Here is a 25,923-nt window from a genome sequence, read left to right on the forward strand (position 1 = left end):
ATGCTGCATCAAAAGAGAAAATAAATCAATTAATGAAGGAGCCGACTTAGATATTTCTGTTTCTTTTATAAGTCAAGACAAAAAAAGGCAATCAGGAGATGACCAACATGTAAAAACGTTGTACAGGTAAATATATAAAAGGCCAGGGTATCATCTTCAATTCCTGCAGTATGAATGAACTATATTACAATCGAATCCGAACTTGGCTCGAATCATCAAGAATGACAAGCCATTCTCGCCACATGGAGACACACAGGTATACACTGAACATTTACTCTGCATACCTTTCAGATAATCAAAAAAAAAAAAAAGGAAGTAGAAATTCATCTTCACATGGACAACTTCCTTCACAAACTAGGCCAGAGAAAATTTCTACAAAGTTATCTTGTGAAAAAGTTAAGAGGACGAGGCAGAGGAAGGGGAAAAAGTGTTTACTAATTATAAGTGACGAATTGGTAAGGTGAAGAATCAAGTAAAAATAATAATAAAATTACGATTTTTACATCTCGAGGTTTGGCATACACAAACACAAAGTGGACACACACCGTAAACAAAGTAAAAGCCCTTCAGATGTTACTACTTGTTTACATCAACACTCGGCTTGAGCACAAACACAACGCATTTCCTCGTCTTCAAAAGCCCTTCTTACCACAAATCCTTAAACCAATGGGAATGGCCAAGAATTATTAAAACAAAAAACTTAAAATAAAAGTAGTGAGTTAAAAAAAAAAGCACACAGACATACACACAGGAGAAAAGCTTTAAAATACAAAAATAAACTACACAAAAGTTCTCCGTCGTCGCTCGCTAATTTTTTGGAAAGTTTTGCATTTTTTCTCTTTTTTTTGGTTGTTTTTGTTTACTTTTTTTTGTTTGTTTGTATGGCAAATCTCAGTTCTAGCAAAGTCTCTGCTGGTAATGTACTTTCTTCCATGGCCGTTTCTTAATCCGCAGTTCTGCTTTTATTTCTGCTCAATGCCAAAGTGCACAGAGTCCAGAACCAATCCTCACGCAGAGCTGAAAAATATCCCCTCATGTCGGAGGACAAGTGCTTGGTTTGTTTTCCCCATTTCTGTATGTTTGTTTGTTTTCTGTCTCCCATTATCACTCATCTCACATTGTCCACATATTAAACATGAACTCAAACTTCACCCAGAAGTCCATTGCAAAAAACAAAACTTCATAGAACCCAGCTGACAGAACAAACGTTACAAATATCTTAAAACTGCTTTTGAATTACTGAAGCAAAAATACATGAAAGAAATGTGGGGAGAGCAGAAAGGAAGACACTACAATGGAAAAAGCTTGTTTTTGTTTTCCCCTCCCACTCCAAGTATGTTGAAAAATACTCGCAATGTGCTTTTCTCCATTCATACTATTAACAAAAAGCTAGAAACTGGATTTCCTCTTTTTTGTGCTGTTTTGATGGAGGGTTACAGTCAGAGTTGGGTTAAATCCGGATGGAGCAGTAGGAGTAGTGAAAGTCTGGATGGTTTTGGAGGATAAATGCAGAGAACAGGTTACTGGTCCATTCTTGCTTTCTTCTGACCAATCCCTTTCCTGTAATAACAGAAAAGTGCTTTAATGCTTAAGCTTTAGATTTATTGCCATATCAGCAGCTCATGGGTATTTCTTGGCAAGATAAATATACAAAACATTTCATGACAAGAACAATGTCATATTTGTATGATATACAAACAAATATATAAATAAAGAAAAAACCAAAACAATAAAAACATACACCGTTTCAAAAATCAACAAATAAAAGATGTTTCTAGAGTCATCCACCATAAATTTGTGGCTCAAAATATCGGGTTAGGCACCAGTGCTATTTTAAAAGAATCGATTTAGCACCGGTATCTAAATAACCCCAAACGATACCCAACCCTACTGATGACCGAAACAATAAACAAGTAAATGATAAACCGTTTCAAAAATCAACAAATAAATTACAAAAACTGTAAACCATAGGTCTCAAACTCAATTCCTGGAGGGCCGCAGCTCTGTACAGTTTTGCTCTAACCCTGATCAAACACAGCTGACCCAACTAATGAAGGCGTTCATGACTCTGAACACCTCAATTATTTGTTTCAGCTGTTTTTGATAGGGTTGGAGCAAAACTGTGCTGAGCTGCAGCCCTCCAGGACTTGAGTTTGAGACCTACGCAGTATAATTAAATTAAATGTTTTTTTTTAATTCAATATTTAATAACCTAAAATTCTTCATGGTAAAAGATTAGAGCACAATGTAAACATTAGCCTGATATTGAAATATACTGATATGCTGTGCAGATAAAGATGGGCATTTCATAATGTACCTCCAAAAACTTGGAGTGTTAAGATAAATTTAGTCTGTATGAAGCTTTAGATTCATTGTTTTGGATTGGCACTTGAAACAGTTGTCCAAACAACAAGTGACAGGAAAAAAAAATTCCAGACACAATTTGCCTGAACGCACGAGACGCAACATGACAGAAACATTTAAATATCGGAGCCATTTAGAAGAGCAGAATAAATGCACTGCACTCCCAATTAATATGGACAGACTTACTACACAGTTTATAAATATTAAACCTTATTAACAATTGTTTGAAAGTGTTGCTCGCTGAGTGAGTGATGTTGGTCTGCACAGTTTCATCCTTCATGTGTAAACTATATATATGCTAATTGTTTTATTTTCAAGATCTGAGTGTTCTCTGTCTGCTGGCACTTTCAGTGTGGCAGTAAATGTGATGTAAAATGGTATTTGGAATACCACTGGTAACATTTAACACAGAATAAAGCACATTATGGGCTCCAGACTGATCATTGTCAGCGGTCTCTGCTGTTGTTCAGCCATGGTGTCGCAGAAATAGAAAAGTTTATCAAGTAGAATCTAAGCATGGCACATCACGAGTGTCCAAACTCGGTCCTGGAGAGTTTAGCCCTAACCCTAATCAAACACACATAAACCAGCTAATAAAGCTCTTAATAGATTTATTCCTGGCAAGTGTGTTGAAGCAAGTTGAAGCTAAACTCAGCAGGACACTGGTCCTCCAGGACTGAGTTTGGACACTCCTGGGTTAAGACAAAACTCCTTTTAACCTGGAAAAGATGCTTTTATCATATCACAGCGCTGCACTGAGTGTTGTTAGGACACGATGCGAGAATGTGATTACAGAATGCCTGGCAAAGTGTGTGATAATTAACAGTTACATTTTATATATTATACCTTTTTCCACATTTAAGGTCGAAAAACATGAACAAATTTTATATTGACCAATTTTCAGCAAATTACTGCTCTAAATGTTGATATTCTTATTTGTAATTTTGAAACTTGAGCTCTATATCAATATTTGTAACAATTTTAATAATAAAGTAAACTTCATATAAAAATGATTTTAAGCATTGTGTTATGTAACACTGGAAATTGCTGATAAAAATACAGCCCTTCACATAAATACATTACAACATAAAACATAACACAAAAAAACTTGGGCTACTTAAAATCATAACTTCTCTCTCTTTTTTTTTAACAGCATTACTTTTTTTTTTACAAACTGCACTTCTGTAACAATGGAGACTTGAGCACTCACGTATCTGGTGATGAAACTGCTCTTTTCGGGGCAGGCTTTGCAGAGAGGCCATCTTTGCTAGACTCTGCAAACCAAAAAAGCAATTGTAAAGTCCACCTTGTCACAGCCCAAAACAAAAACTTCCCACTAAAGATGAGGTTTACCTTGCAGCCATCGCACTTGTGTGGCGGGGCCGTAGCCCTTTTCGTTGCGAGCGGCGATGCGGAAGATAATGGCGGGTTTGGTGGTGTAGTCAATGTGAGCGTTGGACAGGCTGGAGGACTGGACCAGGCACGAGGGGTTTGGTCCACAGTAAACCCGCATGAAGGCCAGCTGAGCTGGAGCTGAGGGCTTGGCTTCGGTGGTCTGACTGCTCTGGATGGCCAAATACACAGAGTACTCTGTGATCTTTCCTGATGTTACAGACGGAGGCTCCCATGTCAGATGAGCACCATCTGGACTCTGAAGCAAGCAAGCAGAAAACAGGATCTTATATATGCGTGATACTCATTTTTTTCCATGTGGCATTTATTACTTTTTCTGCTGATCCAATTTTATTGTTATGAAGGACTTTATATCAATTTAAATTCTCCTTACATAAAACAATATGTAAAAAAAATATATATACATTTTAAAGTGTTGTTTTATTGTTACGGGGAAAATTAAGACACAAAAGGCAAAATTCCTAATAAAAAAAGGAAATCAATGGATATAATAATCGGCACATATAAATTATAATTTATAAATGATTTCAAATAAATGAAATAAATTCATAATTAAACAAATGATCAAAATTAAATAACAAAAAATAAGAAATAGATAAAAGTATAAATAAATAAACAGATACATGCTAGTTATGCGCAGATGGCGGTTATATCCGTCGGTCAGGTAAATAAAAAATACATAATGATTAATTGCAGAACACGAACTAAAAAAAGGAAATACATTTTTAAAAATACATGTGGTAAAGGTCTATTTGTTAAAGCAGAAATGAAGGCGAAATAGATCTGAGAGAAACTTAAGTGCTGTGTGGAAGCGTTTTAGTAAAATGGTTAACAAGGATGAATCACGTACTGGGAATGTAATATGCAACGACTGTGAAGCGCTGTATATATATGAAAGCCACAAGACTGGTACCTCAACTATGAAACATTATGTGTGCTGAATCGAAAGCATAACATAGCTGGTGTTTAAGCTGAAGTGGCACCTTTTGTTATCTTTTTCCTGTATCTGTAAAAGTTAAAAAGTTCTTAATTTTACCTTGTGTATCTATTTGAAAATGTTGTCAACAAAAGACAAACTTTTATAATTAAATGCTCATTTAAAACAGTCTAAGATTAGCGTATTACTGCTGTTAATAACGAACAATCCACGCTGACTTATCATCATGCTTAAAACAAAGAATTAGAATTATTAAAGTGACGATCTGGATCAGGTCAGATGCAGACAGACAGATACACATACACAAGCAACCCTTGTGAAAGCTACCTTGCTGATCTTTATGGCACACGGTGCACCTGGGAAGCCTGGTAAACACGTCTTAAATGCAGATATTTCAGAAAAGGTTCCTCGGCCACATGTATTTATACCCGCCACACGGAACTTGTAGGCGGTGCCAGGCTGAAGCTCCACCCTCTTCATCTGGCTGTAGTCTGGGGCTGTGCCAGAATCATTCTGCAACATAACACATAAGCTTTGTCAGCATTACTTATTTCCACAATCAAGCAACGCCACACAATATTTGAAACCGAAGAATCTCATTGTGGCAAACCTCAACATAAGCAGAGTCGTCTGTGGGCATGTAGAAATGAGTTACCACCATATTGGTCACTTTAACAATGCCAACATCAAACCACTGGTTCTCTTTCTTCACTTGAGGCTTGACAGTAACAGTGGGAGGATTTTGTTTCTGTGGAGAAAAAGAAAACAGGATTTAAAAACCATTCTTATGATCCATGGCCATTGTCGGTGTCCATGGCGGTTGTCCCATAAAACTCACCCCAGCCTCAATGCCATTGGCCACTTCAGTGAGAGCAGCCGCTGCCTGCATCTTTGCTGGACTGGCTACTACTATAGGTGCTAATGTGCTGGATGGAGCCAAGGCTGTGAAAATAAAATAAAACGATTAATGGCATATATACATATAACTTTCTGATAAAAACATACAGAAAAGCTGGTTCACATAAACCTACAGCACAAGCTTTCAGATGAGCTTTGCAAAAATCACAATCAAAATCAATGTCAATGTTATCCGATAAAAATCATTCTGTGATAATGACAGATGTTTGCACTGAACTACTGCTCTGTGTAGTAAATGCCACATGCAATAACATGTTTTTAATCCAGACTTGCTTCATATCTATAGTCGAGTTTTTACTCCAGATCCTTCTGTGAGATGATTCTGAAATCATGTATTTATACGTTGCGCTGGATCACAGAAGGCGGTTAAATCTGATTTATAATGCAAGAGTAAGGGGATTTCCTGGGTTTCTTCTTTGTGAAATTTTTGACTTTTTTTTTTTTTTGCATTTTTTCCTAACAAGACGTGCATGACGATCACATCTTTGCTCATTTGTGTTTGTAATTTCATTTTGATTAATCTCTCAGCCCTATGATACTGTTGGAAATGCTTTTTAAACACATATTTTTTTCCATTTCAGCCTACTGTTAACATTTACCATTAACAGCCAATCAGAATCCATTCTGCTTTAAAGAGCTTGAGTATTTGAACCAGCAATGTGTCATAAATATGGTTTGTATTCATGATAACATGTTTTTGTACATTTGTGTGGATGCCAACATAATTAGCACTTTAAATTTATTATCAGCTACTACACCCTCACTGCTGGAATCAGCTTCCACAAATGCTCCAACATCAGGCACGCTCAAATCCAGACTTAACACATCTGTTTAGCTGTGCCTTTACTGAATGATCACTGTGCAACGTCCGACAGATCGCACTATTATGCCTTTTCTTTTCCAGTCCTTTAAAACCTGTTCGAACACATTTTATTCTGTTTTTAATCATTTTTATAATGTTGTTTTTATTTTTTTTTTTATACATATTTCTTTTATTCCTGTTTATGTAAAGCTCTTTGGATTATCATTGTGTATGAAATGTGCTATAAAAATAAACTTGCCTTGCCTTCATTTGGGAAAAAACCTAAATATTTAATCAGACTTAATTTGAGTGTAAAGTTTTTAAGTGGCCAAGTGGCCTTCATTACCAAAACACATGGAACACAATTGAAAAAAAGTCAACAAACGTATTGCTACACTTTTAAAATGATTTTAAAAATCCAACAAAGTCAACGCTTCACACATACTTTCTGCAGTGGTGCGAGGCAGCAGCGTGACTACTGCACTTGTGGCAGCGGCTGCCATCTCGTTGTGCCCGTTGCTTTCAGATAAGGGATCATTGAGGCTGTCGGCTGGTGCCAGGCCCTCTGTGGGCAGCGCAGCCTGAGCTGCAGCCTGCTGTTGTGCTGCCTGGAGCTGCTGCTGCTGCTGAACCAAAGCTGCGAGCTCCTGCTGGGTCAGAACGATGGGTATGGTGTGGGTCTGCTGGTCGCCTCCTCCCGAATCACCTTCAAAGAAAACCACATTTTAGACTCTGTTTGAAGATATGCAGGACGTGGGTTGTGTTTTTGTGGATTAATGATGGTGACTCACTCATGACGGCCTGCTGTGCTGCTTGTAGTACGGCCTGGATGGCGAGGGCCTGAGCCTCCTCTGTGGCTGCTGCTTGTGCCGCTGCCTCTGCAGCTGCAGTGACAGCCAGCTCTTCTGGAGTCAGACCAGTCACCATCAGCGTTGTGGACTGACCATCCGACATCAGCTCTGGTGGCAAAGCCAGCACTGCAGCCTGTGATGCTGACGCTGCATCTACATCTTCCATCTACCAAAAGAAAGAGGACAATAGTCACCCAATTAGACAATAAGGGGTTTAAATTGATATGTTCTAAAAACTATCAAATATCTTAGATTTTGTGCAATTTTCAAGCGACTCAACAAATAATGACATTAGCTGCATCCCAAATGGCACACTATACATTAAGCACTTACACACTCAACAGCATAGTATATGAATGTAGTGTCAAACCAAATGGAACACTAATGGCTTTTACTAAGTGGAAATTCAAACCGTTTTCCAGATAAAGTTTGACGGTTGGAAAATTTGTGAAATGAATGACCAAACTACCAAATACCCATCAATGAGTATAACCGCATTCACCTCCAGGAGGTGGTATAATTACTATCACTGGAAAACTTTGCTTTCACAATGCAAAATAAATAAAGCAATCCAGCATCTGCCTGAAAGCTCCACCCCTTCCTCTATGTGAGCAAAGCAGCAGCTGTTGAGTGCGTGAAGTGTGCAACATTGCACACTTCATTTTAACAGTTGAATAGGTGCAACATCCAGGTATTTAAAGTGCACTTATTCTTCCTAGAGTTTTCTATGTGAATGCGCTACTTACACTATTTATACTACAAAACGGCATAGAGTACTGCATAAGTATGCGATTTGGGACGCACCTTATTTCTTTAAAAATCTTAACTCATAATATATTTATATCTCCTAACAAAGAAATTAAATCAAATTCATTGAAAATTCTCTTAACATATACAGGTATTATGTTTAAATAAAATACAATATAAAAGTTTAAGTTAAATAATATGTTAGTTACTTAAACTTGACATCAAGATTTAAATCAAACATCATTTAATTGTTTAAAAAGTTATGTTTTAGGGGGGTTTACACCTATGATTTTGATAGGAAAGTGAACAGAAATGGAAAGCATGGGGTAATAATAAAGGGGAACAGGATTGGCATTCCTTTAGCCAGTAATCTAACTCCAGTCACTCATGACCACTAAACTAAACGTTTAGGACAATGTTAAATGAGTAAATACAGCTAAAAATTTTCAGTTACCACACATTAATTAGTTATTAAATAACAATTTCTACTAATCATGATGATGACAAATTATCTGCTAAAAAACCCTACAATTTATCTCCTTGATAAATTATTATTTTTTCATTTTACAAATAACTCCTAAAATAAATCAACACAAATCTTATAAAGTAAAATTGGTCTTAATTAGCAAAAATACATCAAATCAAAAATATTATTGTACCTCTGAAGTTGGAAGCTGTTCTTGAGCGGCTTCTCCCTCTGCCATGCCAGAAACATCCTGCTCCATGGGCACTGGATCCGCCTGGCTCTCCGCCTGCATGGCCACTGCCACCGCTTCTCCCTGGAAATCAGCTGGCAAGGCGGCTGCGTCCTCCTGGAAGTCAGTGGGTAAAGCGACAGCTCCTGCCTCTGTCTGAAACTCTGCCTGCATGGCGACGGCCTCTGCTTCAGCCTGGCCTTCGGTCTGTAAAGACTCTGCCTCTGAACTCTCCATCACCACCGGCTCAGCTCCTGCCTCTGAGGACGACTCCGTGATTGAAGAAATAGACTGAAGAACAAAAGGAAAGCACTTTATTTCCATGCTCTCATTTAACTAGACCATTTTGAGGGATGTAAACAACAACAATGGTCTCAGTGTATTTACTGTTTTAGGTTTTTAATTTCATTCGAGAATAAAAAGACCCACATATTGACAAATGTTATGATAGCGGTTTTAACATCAAATTATAATTGAATTGCCTTTAGTTACAGTCAAGAAATAGTTTGATAACAAGCAGGAAATGTTCATAGGCCAATGGACATGACCACATTGAAACGGTCTTTAATTCAATATGTACCTCAATAAGAAACTTAGAATATAGAAACTTTCCCAAACTTTCTAGATTGATTAGCAAAGCATGTAGAATTGATTTAAGATTTAACACCAAGTCAGCAGCGATGGCTATAAACTTAAACAGTCTTAAAAAGATTGCAGATAAAACACTCAAAATACACACAATTAAATGAAAAATAAACCATAGTAATAATTATATAAAAACTTAATATATCAGAAAAAGTCTAGTAAGGCTTAGTCAAAAAGAAAATCTAAGTATTTGATATTTATATGCAAGCTCCTCAGAATTGAAGAGTTTGTGCAAACCTCTACAATGGCATAAAAAGATACATAAAAGTGCCACAACTTATATTCAAGTGAATAATGAGCTGAATGTGGATGGCTGTTATCTTAATATTTAGTGCAGAATTACGGATGTTTTTGAGGATATTTATTAGAATACATGTCACTCACTGGAACAGCAGGTCCTGGCAGCGGTGTGGCTTGTGTGACTGTGGTAATGGCTCTGCTTTGGGCCGCTGCAGTCGACGGCAGGCTCTCTGTGCTTGTGCTCGATTCTGATGCTTCACTGCTCTGTTGGGCTAAATATACAAAAAGAGATATATTTCATCTTAAAATATATATTATATAAAATCAATTATTGTATGCATAATATATAATATTATCTCAACACTGAAATGTCTATTTTAAATTGTAGTATTTTTTTATTTAAATTGATGTAATCAGAAACTTTCTGCTTGACCACATTCGAATAACTTGTATTGGGACAAAATGATCAAAGGCATTTCCAGATTAATCTTTAGATGAACCATCCCTTTAAGCTCCATAACAATAAAACCTAATTCTAATAAAATGTGGCGTTAATAAATTTTGCAATAAATAAGACAACTGAAATCGCATCATAACTGCAATGAGTCTGACACTTGACTTAAAAGGCAAGAATATTTCACTGCATAGCAGTTTAAAGGTGTAGCATGCAGGATTGACCTAGTGGTTGAACATGGTATTGTAGCCCAAATTCAAAATAACGGAAGCATTTTTTTCCCCACCAGGCCCCTCCTTCGACAACTAGACACATGCAAGTTGTAACATTCGTTAATAAAAACCAGCTTATTGTAGATTTTTACAACTCTGAATCTGCGTCTCATTTCGGAGCCTGCTACAGTTCTCTGGAGGTCACATTTTCAGCCCTGCTGATTCACATCACATGAATGTATGAAAGAAACAGAAGATCAAAATTTTACCTCTCAATACGAAAAAAAGTTAAACATGGTGGAATGGCTCATGTTAGCAGTGCTGCATTTTTGAATACTTAAAGTCTTGAGTGAGCGCGGTTAAACCATGCACACAGCAGTACCTGTTCCTTCATCGGTCTCCATATTGCAGGTGGCGGTGGTGGCCGTGTTGGTGGTGCCCGTCTCGTGAGTCTCACAGGGTGGGTTTGAGCAGACCCTTTGCACTGCTCCAGCTTGATCTCCACCCATGTTAGATGAGGATGTGGTTGCTGTGTTGGTGGTGCCCGTCTCATGGGTCTCGCAGGGTGGGTTTGAGCAAACCCTCTGCACTGTTCCCTCTTGCCCTCCACCCATACTTGATGAAGCCGTGGTTGCTGTGTTGGTGGTGCCTGTCTCGTGGGTCTCACAAGGTGGGTTTGAACAGACCCTTTGCACTGCTCCAGGCTGGTTTCCACCCATGTTTGATGAAGCTGTGGTTGCTGTGTTTGTGGTGCCCGTCTCGTGTGTTTCACAGGGTGGGTTTGAGCAAATCCTCTGCACTGTCTCAGTAGGGGCAGTGCCCATATTTGAAGATGCAGTGGTTGTCGTGCTGGTGGTGCCCGTTTCGTGGGTTTCACATGGTGGGTTCGAGCAAACCCTTTGAACAGCGCCCATGTTGGCAGATGCTGTGGTGGCAGTGTTTGTTGTACCCGTTTCATGTGTTTCGCATGGCGGGTTTGAGCAGACTCTCTGTACTGTGCCAGCTGGCCCAGCGCCCATGTTTGAGGTCGCTGTGGTGGCCGTGTTAGTAGTGCCCGTCTCATGCGTCTCGCAGGGTGGGTTAGAGCATACGAGAGTAACGCTGCCAGAAGCGTCTCCTGTGCCAGAATCAGTAGAAGTGGGCTGCTCGGAGGTGGGAGATGCTAGAAATGAAACAGGCAGATCTTGGCCAGGCTGAGCCTCCACTCCACTAGGCGTAGTTATGAGGGTCACCTGAGTGGGCTGAAGAAAAGATGACAAGATTACTGACTTCATTGGTAATTATAAATGAATTAATAAATAAATGTATTTATTTATTTATTTGTGTGTATGTGTGTGTGTGTGTATATGTTGAAGTCAGAATTATTAGCCCCCCCTATGAATTTTTTCTTTTCTTTTTTAAATATTTCCCAAATTATGTTTAACAGAGCAAGGCAATTTTCACAGTATGTCTGATAATATTTTTTCTTCTGGAGAAAGTCTTATTTGTTTTATTTCGGCTAAAATAAAAGCAGTTTTTTTATCCATTTTAGGGTTATTAGCCCCTTTAAGCAATTTTTTTCCGATAGTCTACAGAACCATCATTATACAATAACTTGCCTAATTACCCTAACCTGCCTAGTTAACCTAATTAACCTAGTTAAGCCTTTAAATGTCACTTTAAGCTGTAAAGAAGTGTCTTGAAAAATATCTAGTCAAATATTATTTACTGTCATCATGACAAAGATAAAATAAATCAGTTATTAGAGATGAGTTAGTAAAACTATTATGTTTAGAAATGTGATGAAAAAATCTTTCTATTAAACAGAAATTGGAGAAAAAAAATGAACTAATAATTCAGGGGGGCTAATAATTCTGACTTCAACTGTATATAGCCACAAACCTGTTTTACAATCATATCAGTTGACAAGACAAAAGGTGGCTCATAGGGTAAAAAAAAAAATTCTTTATATGAAAAAAATCAACACTATCAGAATCGAAGATCTGTTTCTAACCTGCATGGTGGAGGTGACAGTGGTCAGGTTGCTCTGAGCAGCCGTCACATTGGTGGCATTAATGACCTGGCTGGCGAGGGTGGCGATTGTGCCCAGAGTGGTGATGGGGGTTGCCAGGGTGGCATTGGCACTGGCTAGGCTTCCTCCAGCTAAGCTTGATGAAACTGTTCCTGTGACTGTGCCAAGAGTTGTTACTCCTTGGAAAGAGGACAGACACAGAGGGGAAACATTCAAAGCATTACTAATAGAGGTTGCTGAATGTTATTTGGCACACACACTCACACAGTCAACAAAAAACATTGACTTCTGACTTCAACAACTTACCAGTTGTTCCTTTGACAACCAGGGTGGTTACAGTTGGCTTGACCCCAGATACTGGAGACACAAGGCGTACTCCTCCCATCGGCACAGTGCGGAGAATAGTGCCCGGTTGACCAGGAGCTCCTTTTAGGACAACCTGATGAGAAGATAATTAAGTAAGGTAAGAAAAATAAACAGTGCTCCCTCATAACACCAACTCTTTTAAGCCCAATACCTGTGTTAGACCCTGTTGGCCTGCCGCAGTACCAATCTTAGGCATTGCTGTGATGATTTTACCAGGAGTTCCAGAGGTCATGACCTTTGTGGTGATGATGGTAATGGGGCTTTTTACTCCTGTAGTACTTGTTACACCTACAAGAGAAAACACACACTCACTGAGTCCAAGCAAAGCAACCTAGAAACTGTACAGCAACCTCGAACTATTAGAATTATTATTGTGGTTAATGATAGTAAATTATATTTATATATAATAATAAATTATTATTATTATTATTATTATATATAAAATAAAAAAAGAACAATTTTTGACAATATTCCTAAATTCTTTACCTGCAGCTCCTTGCTGAACAGCAGACATGGGGATTGTTTTAATGATAGTGGTGGTGCCTGGTTTGCTGGTGGAAGTGGGGGACATGCCACTGATGCCCAAGATAGTGGGCTTGTTGCCTGTGCCACCTGCTTGACTGGTAGTAATTATGGTGGTTGGTTTTCCATCTGCAGATGTTACCAGCTTTAGAATGGTGCCTGGTGGAAGGGGACCCTTTGTCTACAAAATCATAACAACGTTGAAATTAAATTTATGCAAAATAAATTACGTTACAATTCTTTTTAATCCAGTAATACATGTTAAACAAACCTGTAAAATCTGTGCGAGTGGGTTAGAGGCCTGTCCAGTCACGGTGGCTGACTGCACTGGTTTGTTTTGTACCACTGATACTACCTTGCCCAAGTTGGATATCTAAAAAGAATGAATAAAGATAATAAATAATTACTAAATAATAGTTTTCACAAATTTTTTCCTATGACAGAAGTTCTAATATACTGTACCAAGTTGCCTCCCATAGAAAGTGGGCTCTTAACAAGAGTGATGGTCTTTGTGACTCCACCAACAACAGTGGTCACAACCTGAGCCTGTTGGGCTACGGTAACTGTGCCCGATTTGTGCACCGTGATGATGGGCCGAGCACCTGTAGTGGGACTGGACACTGTCGGGGTGCCCACCTGGGCAGCAGCGGTCTTCAACATGCGAGTGGCAGGGTTGCTTACCTGCAATAAAACATCATAGTGTCATGATTTAACTGCCTACATTTCAGGATGCTGCCACAGTTAATAATTTTAAGATAATTACCATGAGAGGTGATGCCACTTTAACTGTGGTGGGGAGTGTGGAGGCCCCTGGAGTCACAGCTACCGTTTTGACAATTGTGGCCCCTGCTGGCATGTTGAGAACAGTGGCTCCAGGGGATGGAGGGATTTTCTGTGTAGCTGCCGCAGCTGCAGCAAGAGCTGCCATTCCACTCATCTGAGGGCTGCTGCCGATGGGCTGAAATAAAAAATGCATTGGAATAAAATTGCAGTTTATAATGAGTTCAAACCAAACGGGAAAAAAAACATGCAGATTAGGTCAATCACTCTGGATTACTTGGTAGATGTTTTTTGTCTGACATTAATTTTCTGTTAAAGGGCACCATTTTATCCCTTTTTCAAGATCTAAGATGAGTCTTTTGTGTCTTCAGAATGTGTCTGTAAAGTTTTAGTTCAAAGCACCCATCACATTATTACACCTTTCAGAATATTGGAATTTTCTGCGCTGTACACATGTAGCTGTTGCCTGTGCTTTTAATGTTAGTTCTCCCTGCCCACCGTTCCCACGTACCTGTCAGAGTATGCCTCAATCTTTGGCTGTGTCAGATAAACAGCACAGTGACAGACATAAAGGAAGCAGATCTCACATTTGTGAGAAATACTACAGTAAGAACTTTCCTGATTATTAATTGATATATTTGTTGTGGAGTTAATTCAAGACTTTCTGCAACGATGAGTCACACACAATGTCATTACAATGTTTACAGGCGCACACACAGTGAGCATTTAACTTTGCACTGTTTTTGCACAGCAAATGTAACAGGATGCACATTAATATCCACTGCTGTATGGACATCTATTATGTTAATGTACAAAATAAAAAAGCTTCGCATCAATGGATTACTCTTCAGTTTTTGGACACTCAACAGTGAATATTAAAACACACAGAACTGAACTAAAGCTAAATTCTGGAAACTGAACTCACACTGTTTCAATTCACTATAATCTTCTATGTGAAGCTGCTTTGACACAATCTACATTGTAAAAGCGCTATACAAAAAAATAAATTGAAAATACACCTGATTTAACGTCCACAAACTTGTATTGAAGTATCTTCTTTAATAATTGTACTGACATGCCGCTGCAGTAATAAAGTAAAGATAATAAATATAGCTGTAATTCATTACAAACATGCACTGTTTTAAAAATGTTTTAAACTTGTGAAACTCATTCTTGATCACATTTGATGATGATGATGATGATGATGATGATGATTGATGACAGAGAGCTGAACAGATCTTTTTAATCTCAGTTGCTTGTTGATATGATTATACGCGATATGATTAATTCGGTGGGTTGGGAAACCGCACTCCTATGTCACGTTACAGTCAACCTCAAAACAGGAGGGATTTGGCTCCTATTTTAACATCAGGAAATTTAAAAGACTTATTGTGTTTTCTATCACTCCAATATTACTGGATACACAGTTCTGTCTAAACAGCTTCCAAAAGATGATTTTCATCATAGGTGCCCTTTAAATTTGGGTCAGTAGAAATTCATCTCTTTTTGTGCAATGACCCTCTATGTAGTCTACTCGTACATTGTAGATGCCAATGTTATCTTTTCAATTCTTACCGTTCCTTGAGCGGTCTGTGATGGCACTACCATGCGAACACCTGCAGGAAGTGATGCCACAGTGACTGGGGATTTTCCGACCTGGGACGCTTGGCGTACGGTGACAATCGATGTCCCTGTTCCTGACTGAGGGGCTGCAACTTTTAGAATAGCTGAAATATAAGCATACAATGTTATGTTATGTACAATGTTAAACTTAAATAAAAAAAACAAAAAACAAATAACTTATGTAGAACTTGTCTACATAATTAAAAAAAACACCCAAAGTGCATTTTTTTGTATTATACAGAATGTGCAGTTTAAAGTTATTATTATAGTTTGCTTCCAATAGTGAGTAAATATAAAATGTAACTGGTTCTGTAAATTTAACAAAATCCATCAATATTCCACTGAATAGAATCACAGTATTTTGTGAAGAATTACAAACATATTTCTGCTTAAGAGTATTGACATCATATAGTATCATGACGAGTTTCGATTTACAGCCCTACTGTTGATAAATGCAAACATCTAATCTGCCTATCATTTTGCAGCAAATAATCCAAGCATGTAGATGTGGTCAGAATGACCTGCTGGAGGTGATGAAAGCCATAACAACCATGAAGGAGTAAATTGTAAATACTGTTAAACGGTACCTGGGCCACGTGCCATTGATGCAGCCAGAGGACTTGCAGGTGTGCCAGGTAAAATCGAGGCTGTGGGAGAAGCAGCCTGGGGTACTTGAGTGATGCCACTATGCGGCAGACTCTGAGCAGATGGAGCAGCTGCAGCCGGCGCTGGACTCTTAGGAGAGTTTCCAGGGAGGGAGGGAGCTGCATTGAGAGCTGGTGATGTGGCAGCAGTGGCTGATGGGATATCATATTTCTGAAGCTGAAGCAGGTACGTGTCTGCTGTAGAAACCGCTCCCCAGCTAACCTCCAAAGAATTTGTGTTGGCTCGGACAAGCTGCACCCTTGAAGGTGGGTTAGGTCGTTCTGTGAAAGAAACAAAAATTTTAATAACCAATTCTGCATCCTGCAATGCATTCAACTGTCTGATAATGCTAGATGTGTAAAAGTTTGAATGTATCCTCTTTACTGATGCCCTCACCTGTCTCAAGGTACCATAGGTCTTTGCAGCACACTTGATTGTTCCAAGCTTTGCGATACCCATCGCGTCCACTCCAGATATAAAGTCTGTTGTTAATAGCGACAGCGCAATGTCCTGCTCGAGCACGTGGGATGTTGTCCTCCAAAGTGTCCATCAAAACAGTCTCCCATGCTAAAGTGTCTACAAAAAGAAGCTCGTATTTAATTTAAAAGATATGGCAAAATATAAAAAATATGCATTAGTCATCTTGGGTTCAGCCAAAAAGCTGACATTTCACAAATAGGATTGTTATGGTATTATATTTTTTTATACATCACGTCAATGTAATTTTTCAAAATTTAATATAACAGTAATATTCAGACCCCTAGTTTTTCATGATTTTTGTGATAAAAATAACTGATTTTGGTGTGGTAATTCCAAGAAATTTGCAGACAATTTTGTGATTAAAAAAAAATATATATATAAACACAATATTAAGTAGCCTACTATGTTAGGTGTGCAATCATAAATCATCATTTTTTTGTCCATAAAAATAAAGCTTTATTTTGGTCTCGTCAAGATCTAAAAAGGACCTAAAACAGTAGCGATTAAGCCAAAGGAATGTTGCATAACTCTTATTTTTATCCACGATCTTACTTCCTTCTCAGATTTCACTCCCCGGAGCATCTGACATGTACCTTACTCAGGACACGCGTTCGGGCTTCCCCTACCATAATACACCTAAAACACAGATTGCCGTAAAACCCGTCAATGGCAAGAAAGCGGTTTCTCTCGTTAACTGCAGGAAAAGAGTTAAACGATTTAAACATTTATCGATTTTATGCACACCATAATACCAGCCATACACGTAAAGCACAAATAATGTCCTTCATTTTAGTCACGTCCAGCGGCCGTCATCCTTGAATCAACCTCCATCATTGTAAGTTGCTTGCTTTGTTCTCTTGCTTTGCTACTCTGTTTGTTCCATTGCTCCATTTGTTAGATGATAGCTCCAACTTTTTTTTGCAGTCTTAAGCGCATCAAACACACAAAGTGCCCAATTCGCCGCACAGGATGTCTAATCCAATCTTTGCACTGACTTCACATATAAATCACTCTCGCTTCCTCTGCGTCCGCTTACTGCACAGGCTGCAAAACATTCTCCCCCACCCTCTCGTAATGTTAGGATTGTGAGAGCGCAGGTGAGATGTCCTTTTTCGAGAGACACTCAAATACATCACGTGTGCTGGGAATGTAACGTCCAGAACTCATGTAAAACAACTAATTTTAAACTGAAATAAATATAATTTAATTTTATGGTTTGGAATTGGATGTTATATGAGATTATTTACATTTTTATGATTATTTTGTGGGATTGCAAAAATAAAAAAATAGGAGGTCTGAATATTCAGTCGCTAGTATCATTCTAATGCTTTCTGCTTCAGCATTACAGTTACACTGGTATTAAAATGTTTAAGGTCAGTCTCTTTTTAAGACATTTATACTTTTAATTGACCAAAAATGCATAAGATATCATATTGCACTGAAAACTGATGAATTCCTGAATTACGTTACATTTAAAGAAGTTCCAAACAGATTTAGTTTTATTGTTCCACATCAAGTCAACATTATTCCAATAATTATTCCAGCCTTGGAGTGAATAAAAGACCATTTTTAAAGGAATAATAAATCGAAAAAAAAAAAAAAAAAATTATTTACCAGATTCGTCTTTGGTGAATAAAAGCATCAAATTTACTTTACTTTTAAACATCACATGTATTTTTCGACTACAACATACCCAGGTTCAGGCAGGCCAGTGTGTTTGTACACTTCCACTCCTTTTCATGTGTGGCCACCTTCACGTCATCCATCACCAAAGGAACCCAGCCACCGAAAACATACATTCTACAGATACAACAGATTAAAGGTCAGTAATGCCATTGTGTGCATTTAGGGAATGCCTGCAGTGATGCAACTAAAACTCACTTGTTTGTAATAGTGGTGGCCGAGTGGAGGCTTCGGGGGAGGGGAGCAGCGCCGCTTATTGCAGGCTTGTTCCAGGTCAGTGTATCTGTAAAGCAAAGAGTGACCTAATTATTGCTTAACCTACATGTCTGGTTGAATTAATGACCGATTTGTGACAAACACAGCAGTGCAAACAGCATAATCTTCATACCAATATCTAATGTCCAAAGATCACCCAAACGACAGCCACTCATTCCTCCGTATATAACAAGACGGGACTTCTTAGTAACTTTTTCGGTATAGATTACAGCAGTGTGGCTCTCTCTTGGAGGTGGCAATACTCCATATGTGACCGGTACATCCCACCCTGCAACGCTGGACCCCGGACGCAGCTCAAGGGTATAAAGATCATTCAAATATCTGGAAGCACACATGAGTGAGATTATGAAGCACATGATTTAAATGCATATTTTAATTACCAGATTATTGTATAGTATGAATACCTGGGAATGTTGTTCTTGGGGTCTTCGCTGTCATTGGCAAGTCCTCCAAAAAGATAACACTTGTTGCCCACAAGTGAAAAACTGTGGCCCAGACGAGGACATGGTGGCACTCCATTTTTAGGGGCTTTTGGCTTTAATTTTTTCCATTCCCACCTGCTTGCCTGATAACAGTAAACATCGCGAGATCATTACATTTCTTCACAGATACAGTCAAATAATAGCCTGAAAAAAGCACACAAGAGCAATTCCAGCATTATGGACCAGACATTTTAAGTAAAAACTATGTGTTAAAAAGTATATGTTAACATTATACTGAAACATCTGTTCATATTTCCCAAAACAACTAACCACAGAGTTATGAGATCTGAAAAAAACCTGTAAACATTTTTTAATTTTATTTTATGAGGAAATAAATGAGGAAAATAAACATGCATCATGGATGTAACCAAAAAAGTCTGCGAGTTTACAATCTACAACATACTTTGTAGAAATTCTGTGAATTAAACTGCACAACCCAAAATAATATAAATACATAAATGCTAATCAAAAGGATAAGAGGTTGCTCTCTATAGAACAAAAATGATTGATGTTATTTTATTTCACATTTTTGCATTTATGAGGAAAAAGCTTCATTATGTATGGGACCGATGTGAAATTGGCACTTGTGCACTTGTGACTTTGGTAAATCAAATATAATTGTTTTAAAGGGGAAATGAAGCACTCAGTCAAGTTTACCTTATTTTGTACATTGGATTCCACTTTAACGAAAACATATTAAACAAACTCAATTAATGTAAAAACGGCATGTTTTACTATAGATTTTAGACCTAGGGCGTCGCTATCCTGGAATGTCGCTGTGTCTGACGTCACAGGGTTGGTTCCGTTCCCTCAGCTGAACAGATACAATGGAAGTAATGGACTGAAAACGGAGACTAAACAGCCTAATTTAACCGGATGTGTGAAGTTGTGGACATGAAGCTGGTGCAAATACAAGCATCAGATGTCTGTCTAATATAAAAGTATATATATTTATTCTATTTTTCTTTTTTCCCTTTTATTTACCAATCATTTGATGTGCTTTGCTCTACTCTCTGTATTAATCTGCCTGACTGCCCGTATGGGTTTCAACCATAATTGTAACTGACTGAACACAGAGACTGGACAGCCTAATTTAACCCAATGCATGAAGTTGTGGACGAGCATCACAGAGATTCTGCAAATACAAGCATTTAAGTGTCTTAAGTTTTGTATTTTTCTTTTGTTAATACTTTTTGTTTGATGTGCTGTGGTCCACTTTCTCATGCTGCTCCAGCGCTGCCTGACGAGGGGATTTACATTCCGACTAATGCAAGAATAAAATGATACATGACTTCACGCTTTACTAAGTCATTTCTTTGTGGATTATGTCAACACATATTCCCTTATCAAGTCGATCAACTTGATCTCTCAACATGTATGAAGGATAAAACCTGCCCTAAGAAACACCACGCCGATATTAGTTTGAACACGAGCAGAGGAGAGAGGCTGTAGTAGTGAAAAAAGAAAGTACCCGCCCCCATTACGTCAGTAATGATTGACTCTCTGTATTATGCTGCCTGACTGCCTGTAGTTTTAACTAGGTCCGATACTGACGTAATGGGGAACAAACTGAACCAATACTGATGACTTTGTAAAACGATGAAGCCCTTATATACTAAGAGACAAACCCAGCAAAGTTTAGAGAAATTTTGCTTTGTCAAGCTGTTCAAATTTCTAAAACTACATCTAAACAAAACAAAAAAAAGCTTTAGTCTGATCTTGTGTGAAATAACATCTCACCAGTTTACTTGAAGTATTATCGGGAAGGGGAAAAAAAAAAAAACTGGTTGGAAATAGGCATGGCACGATAACCGGTTTACCGCCGTTTGGAGAAGTCAAGGTTTTAAAACCGCCAAAATTCTGTTAAATCATTCCTATGGTATTTTTAAGTTTTTAATGCACTTTTATGACTACTTATCAGCATGACCCACGGCACGTCCTGCGCATTGCCGTGCATTTATACCTCTGCATGCTGTTTCTGTTGCTCTGCAATATCACTTCCGAAACGCTAGCTGGCAGTAGGTGTTTATGTTCCTGTTTCGAGTTTCTTTGCTGGTGTTTTGTTTTTTCTGAAAGCTACCTTAATGTACAAGTGGGTCAAACACTCATTTTGAGGTGGGAACCGGCGGACATGCAACAACTTTAATCATAAGGTGACACAAAACAACAGTTTCTATCTAGAGCTCCTTCATGGGACTCCACACTTGTAAACACTCGCTCCATTGGTCAGCGCCAAGCCGACCAATCACAGAGCTTGGGCTACGTGTCGTTGCGACGTGTAGTTACATTTATGATAGGTATTAGGTAGGCGTCAGTGTTGCCGACGGCCACGGCGAGGGCTATGCATCCAACTGTGGGCTGCGCCAGAGCATATGCATGTGTTTGACGCAGAAGTATCAGCCTTTAGCCTGACATGTTCACTGTTCAAAAATATTTTACTTTTTTTTTTATTAAAATGAAATATATTGTGTTTAATGGGGAAAAAAGTTGTGTTTTTTTTCCCCAACATTAAAAAATAGGACATATTTTATAGCAGTAATCACATACCATAATATATTTTATCCAACGTTATCATACCGTCAAAATCTTACACCTGCCCATGCCTAGTTCAAGATTTTTTTTTTTTAGGTTTGTGCCTAAAATACAGAGGCACTGTGAAATATTAGCTTCAGCTGGCCAAACATCAGCAGACCATCCATGCATCCAGCTACCACTGACTGTTTAGTGTATTCAGCCTTTATTTGCCTAAAAAAATGATATTAAAGAACTTTCTTACCTGTAACTCATAAAGGTCATTGCTGTATTTTCCATATTCGACCATTCCACCAAAGACTAACAGACGTGTGCCATCACATACAAAACCATAAGCTGCACAGCCTGGAGGGATGTCCCCACGAACAGCTGGTATGAACCACTGATTTGTTGCTGTGAGAAAAATGACATAAAAGATATTCCATTGTTAAACTCAATATTTCAGTGATAATCTGTAAAAGCTTAAATAAAAACAAAAGACATGAGCAATGAAACAATGTTACAAAGAAAACAGGTGCATGTAAAGAAAGATATTGTCTAGTACTGCCAAATATATCCCATAACATTAATATCAATTTTACTTGACCAGAAAGATAAACAACAAAAAGGCGCATTGGTGCACGTGCAGGAGGGGGCGTGCGCGTGACGCGGCGCCGGAGGACAACGTCCATTTTTGTTTTTCTGGCGCCTTTTTCCCCCTCATAACAGTCGACGGAGCAGAGTGAGATGCGGCGCTCAACTTACACAAACAGCGAACACTTTCATAACCAGCTAATATAATATTACAGGTGTTTGTATTGCATTTGTAATTCCCTCAATGAACTAGGCGAGATCGATAAGCGTTAATAGATAAAAGACCTTGTAAGAAAACACCCATTTTTTATTTATCTGCAAATATTACTTAGCTGGTAAGCATGTATAAACTTTTATGATACTCACCAGTGTTATAAACGTGCAGCTCGTCAACGATTCCTTCGTTTCCTCCGCCGAAAACGACCATCAGTTCCTTGATGGCTACGGCTCGGTGCCCGTGTCTGGGTCGAGGTACCGGACCAGACCAACCCAGAACCCGCTTCCATCGCGGCTGCAGCGGAGCTCCGGTGGTTCCAGGCACACCGGGGGACGTCATGTCCTTTTACTGAAAAAATAGGGAATGCACTTTAGGGACTCTTAGCTAACGTAACGTTACAATACAACTTGTTTTTGTGAGCGACAGTAATGCACATAATACATGAAATCACTTTTATATATTAAATAAATCGTTTTGATTTAATGTAGCTAGTGTTATAACAGTACAACAAAATTATATACAACATGGCATATTCAGAAGTTTGATTAATTCAGGAGTGCCGCCATTTTGGCGCTTGCAGATGAGCCAAAAAGCCGGTCAACTAGTGTGAAATACCACACGCAGCTACTTAAGCATCGACAATCGCTTAAATAAATCGCACATCATACCAAGTTACAGTGTTAAAAGCCACACCGCAAAATTACATTATCTAGTTAAATGTCCCCGATCCAGAAAGAGTATCAATCCATGGAAGTCGCCATCTTGAAACAAGCCTCCGCCAGTCTGAAAAATGGCGGAGCGGCAAATAAAAACAATTAATTTCAGTCAACTTCACAGCAAGTAGGAGTAAACAAACTCTCTACGAATTGAAAAAATGAGAATCAATAAAATTCGCTTCGGCAAAACCCAGCCGAACCACAGGAGCATTCAAATTCAGAAACTAACACTAGGAAACCAGTCCCCTTTTGCTGCAGAAAGCTATTTTCATGCCTCTCTGGGAGTCGCCATCTTGTCAGCCACTCAAAATAGCAACAATACTACATTTTAACTGTACCGTTTCATTCTAATGCTAAACAAACTTTAACCATCAACCTACTACTGCAGTTTCCACGCAGTCTGAGCATTTATATTACACTTTTGCGCGTGCATTAATTCGTGCAGCGGAATGCGGTTGCTAGAAGCGTAGCTAAACACACAGCTAGCCTTGTTTTTTCAAATAAACAAGCGAACACAAACAGATCTTAATACACACTATCAGATAATACGTCCACCGAAGTCTTCTTCAAGCTGAACTCTTAGATTGCTTATTTTTTATTTAATTCATGCCGCCCCGGTGTACGCAGCCATCTTGTCGTCAAATCAGCCCACTAGCAGCTCCCACAAGAAAAATGGCGGCTAAGTTTATGTTCGCCGTACAAATATACACATTTCGGCTCCATGCGAACTCTTCTCCACGAGTCATACTTACGAGATTCGTGTCGCGGTATCCAGGGAAGTGTTTTGCTGGTCTATTTTTGAGATGGTTGCCCAGAATCACCCAAATTTGTTAAGAAGTATCCACTCTCATGCCTGCCTGGAAGCCGCCATGTTCTTGACAATGTACAGCCGCTCCTGCAGCCACCCTCAACAAATATGGCTGATTTACCACGTCCTTTTTCTGTGGATTTTTTTGTCAAACTCTATTTCCGTTCAGATAACCCGTCCTGCAATTATTTAGTGTCAGTTTTATGATTGCTATACAATATTGGAATTTATTTAAGATGTTTTGAAAGCATCTTTACATTTGAAACAGTTTTTATGCGTTATATGTTTAGGGCGTATTGTCCCACACTAAAGATGGCGACTTAAGTCGAACGTTATTGTTTTATTTTATTCACCCGATACACATTTTCATGGAAGGAATCGACAGATTAGTCTGAGCTGATAATTATTGCTCTTGTGGGAAAGCTGAATTTGTAAGTTGACTATGAATGGATGGATGAATGAACACACAGGGCTTCTGTTTTCTCAAAGTAACGCCCACATCAGTGGAATTCTACCAGTGATGGCGCTCCGCAATTTAACCTCACGCTGAATAATACTCTATTTTTTAATATTGGTTTCCAAAACAGTTAACAAGAGATTGCAGAATCTTAGAACATTGGAAAAAATACAGAGATGGTGTTACAATCTGCATAATACATTTAAAGAAGAGAGAGAGAGAAAATTAAAACATATAAATTAAATAAAGTAAATAAAAAACAGAGACCAGAGGGGAAATTATACAAGGTTATACATTGAAAGCCGTTTTGACTTTTAAAATATTATTTGCTTTTTTATGCCCATTAAAGACAAAATATATGACTTATAGTCAATTAAAACTATTCAGAATTTGAGTGTTTTCCAAAAATTTACACTTGTGAATAAAATAACTTACCAATTATAATAAAAAGATTAACAATGTACTGAATATCACCTTTCACTTGGAGACAGATGGAGTGGTGATATCTCCTGACCTTGAGGATCTGTTTAGCAATAATTATCTCCCATTAAATAAAAAATAAATAAATAAAGGATGATTTAGAATATTGGTCTTTACTTCCCATAACTCTCCTGGGAAGAATAAATGTGGTCAAATTGAATGTATTGCCACACTATAGTTATTTATTTCAGTCTCTTCCCTGCTATTTAAATAAATCATTTTTTCAAATCTGTAAATAGGAAAATTAGCACTTTTATGTGGAATAACCATCCACCAAGGATTGCTCTTAAAACTTTGTGCAAACCTAAAGAAAATGGTGGTTAAGACTCCCAGATTTTCAATTATACTATTGGGCAGCACAAACAAAAAATATTATAAGCTGGGTACACCCTCAAGAAAATGCACAATGGACTGATATTGAGAAACAGGGCATTTATCCAGTATCATTAACATCATTGTCCTACATTTATAACATCAAGCAGGTAAATAACTGCACAAATACATTTGTTATTTATAATATACTAAAAACCTGGCAAGAAATTAAAAGATTCTGTAGTTTGCATTCAAAAATTTCTATTTTGTCACCTCTGTCTTATAATCCAGATTTACCATCCTCTATATGAAGAACAGTATTCATTAAGTGAAAAGCGCAAGGCGTTGTCTCTTTTAGGCATGTTTTTAAAGAGGGCACACTAAAATCTTTTTTTCTGTAATAAAAAGAGAATTTGATATTGACAATAAATATTTTTACATGTACCTACAACCTAGACACCTGATAAATGATTTCCTTGCAAAGGGTCGTATTTTACTGGAATTAACTAAATTATAAGACATTTAAGAGAATACTTCAATGTTGAAGGGAAAGATATCTGAGATGTAAGCAATCTTAAGAGACCAAGCTGATTCTTCTTTAATCTAATTTAAAAACGTATGGGAAAAAGACCTTGGTTGTAATTTTGATGATGATCAGTGGGATGTTGTATACATTACAAAT

General features: G+C 38.1%; 1 protein-coding gene across 3 annotated transcripts; it reads right to left on the reverse strand.

Annotated features, from left to right (window-relative positions):
* Positions 1-46: 46 nt before the first annotated feature.
* On the reverse strand, positions 47-24,065 carry hcfc1a (host cell factor C1a). Of its 3 annotated transcripts, none has more exons than XM_056468792.1 (28): positions 23,937-24,065; positions 22,618-22,816; positions 21,923-22,071; positions 19,069-19,229; positions 18,777-18,985; positions 18,587-18,671; positions 18,399-18,505; positions 16,622-16,801; positions 16,168-16,506; positions 15,533-15,684; positions 13,941-14,135; positions 13,640-13,858; positions 13,449-13,550; positions 13,142-13,358; positions 12,807-12,943; positions 12,596-12,728; positions 12,272-12,468; positions 10,661-11,519; positions 9,757-9,884; positions 8,692-9,018; positions 7,226-7,451; positions 6,880-7,140; positions 5,553-5,656; positions 5,325-5,462; positions 5,042-5,227; positions 3,718-4,015; positions 3,575-3,638; positions 47-1,560 (listed from the first exon to the last, which is right to left on the reverse strand). In XM_056468792.1, the coding sequence occupies exons 2-28, from the start codon at positions 22,805-22,807 to the stop codon at positions 1,521-1,523; spliced, it is 5,403 nt and encodes a 1,800-aa protein (XP_056324767.1). In that variant the 5' UTR covers positions 22,808-22,816; positions 23,937-24,065; the 3' UTR covers positions 47-1,520. The 3 variants fall into 3 exon arrangements, with proteins under 3 accessions (XP_056324767.1, XP_056324768.1, XP_056324769.1); XM_056468793.1 differs by lacking the exon at positions 23,937-24,065 and adding an exon at positions 23,721-23,820; XM_056468794.1 differs by lacking the exon at positions 23,937-24,065 and adding an exon at positions 23,173-23,246.
* Between the last annotated feature and the right edge of the window lie 1,858 nt (positions 24,066-25,923).

This window comes from Danio aesculapii, chromosome 11 (assembly GCF_903798145.1).
Source record: "Danio aesculapii chromosome 11, fDanAes4.1, whole genome shotgun sequence".
Classification (NCBI taxonomy): domain Eukaryota; kingdom Metazoa; phylum Chordata; class Actinopteri; order Cypriniformes; family Danionidae; genus Danio; species Danio aesculapii.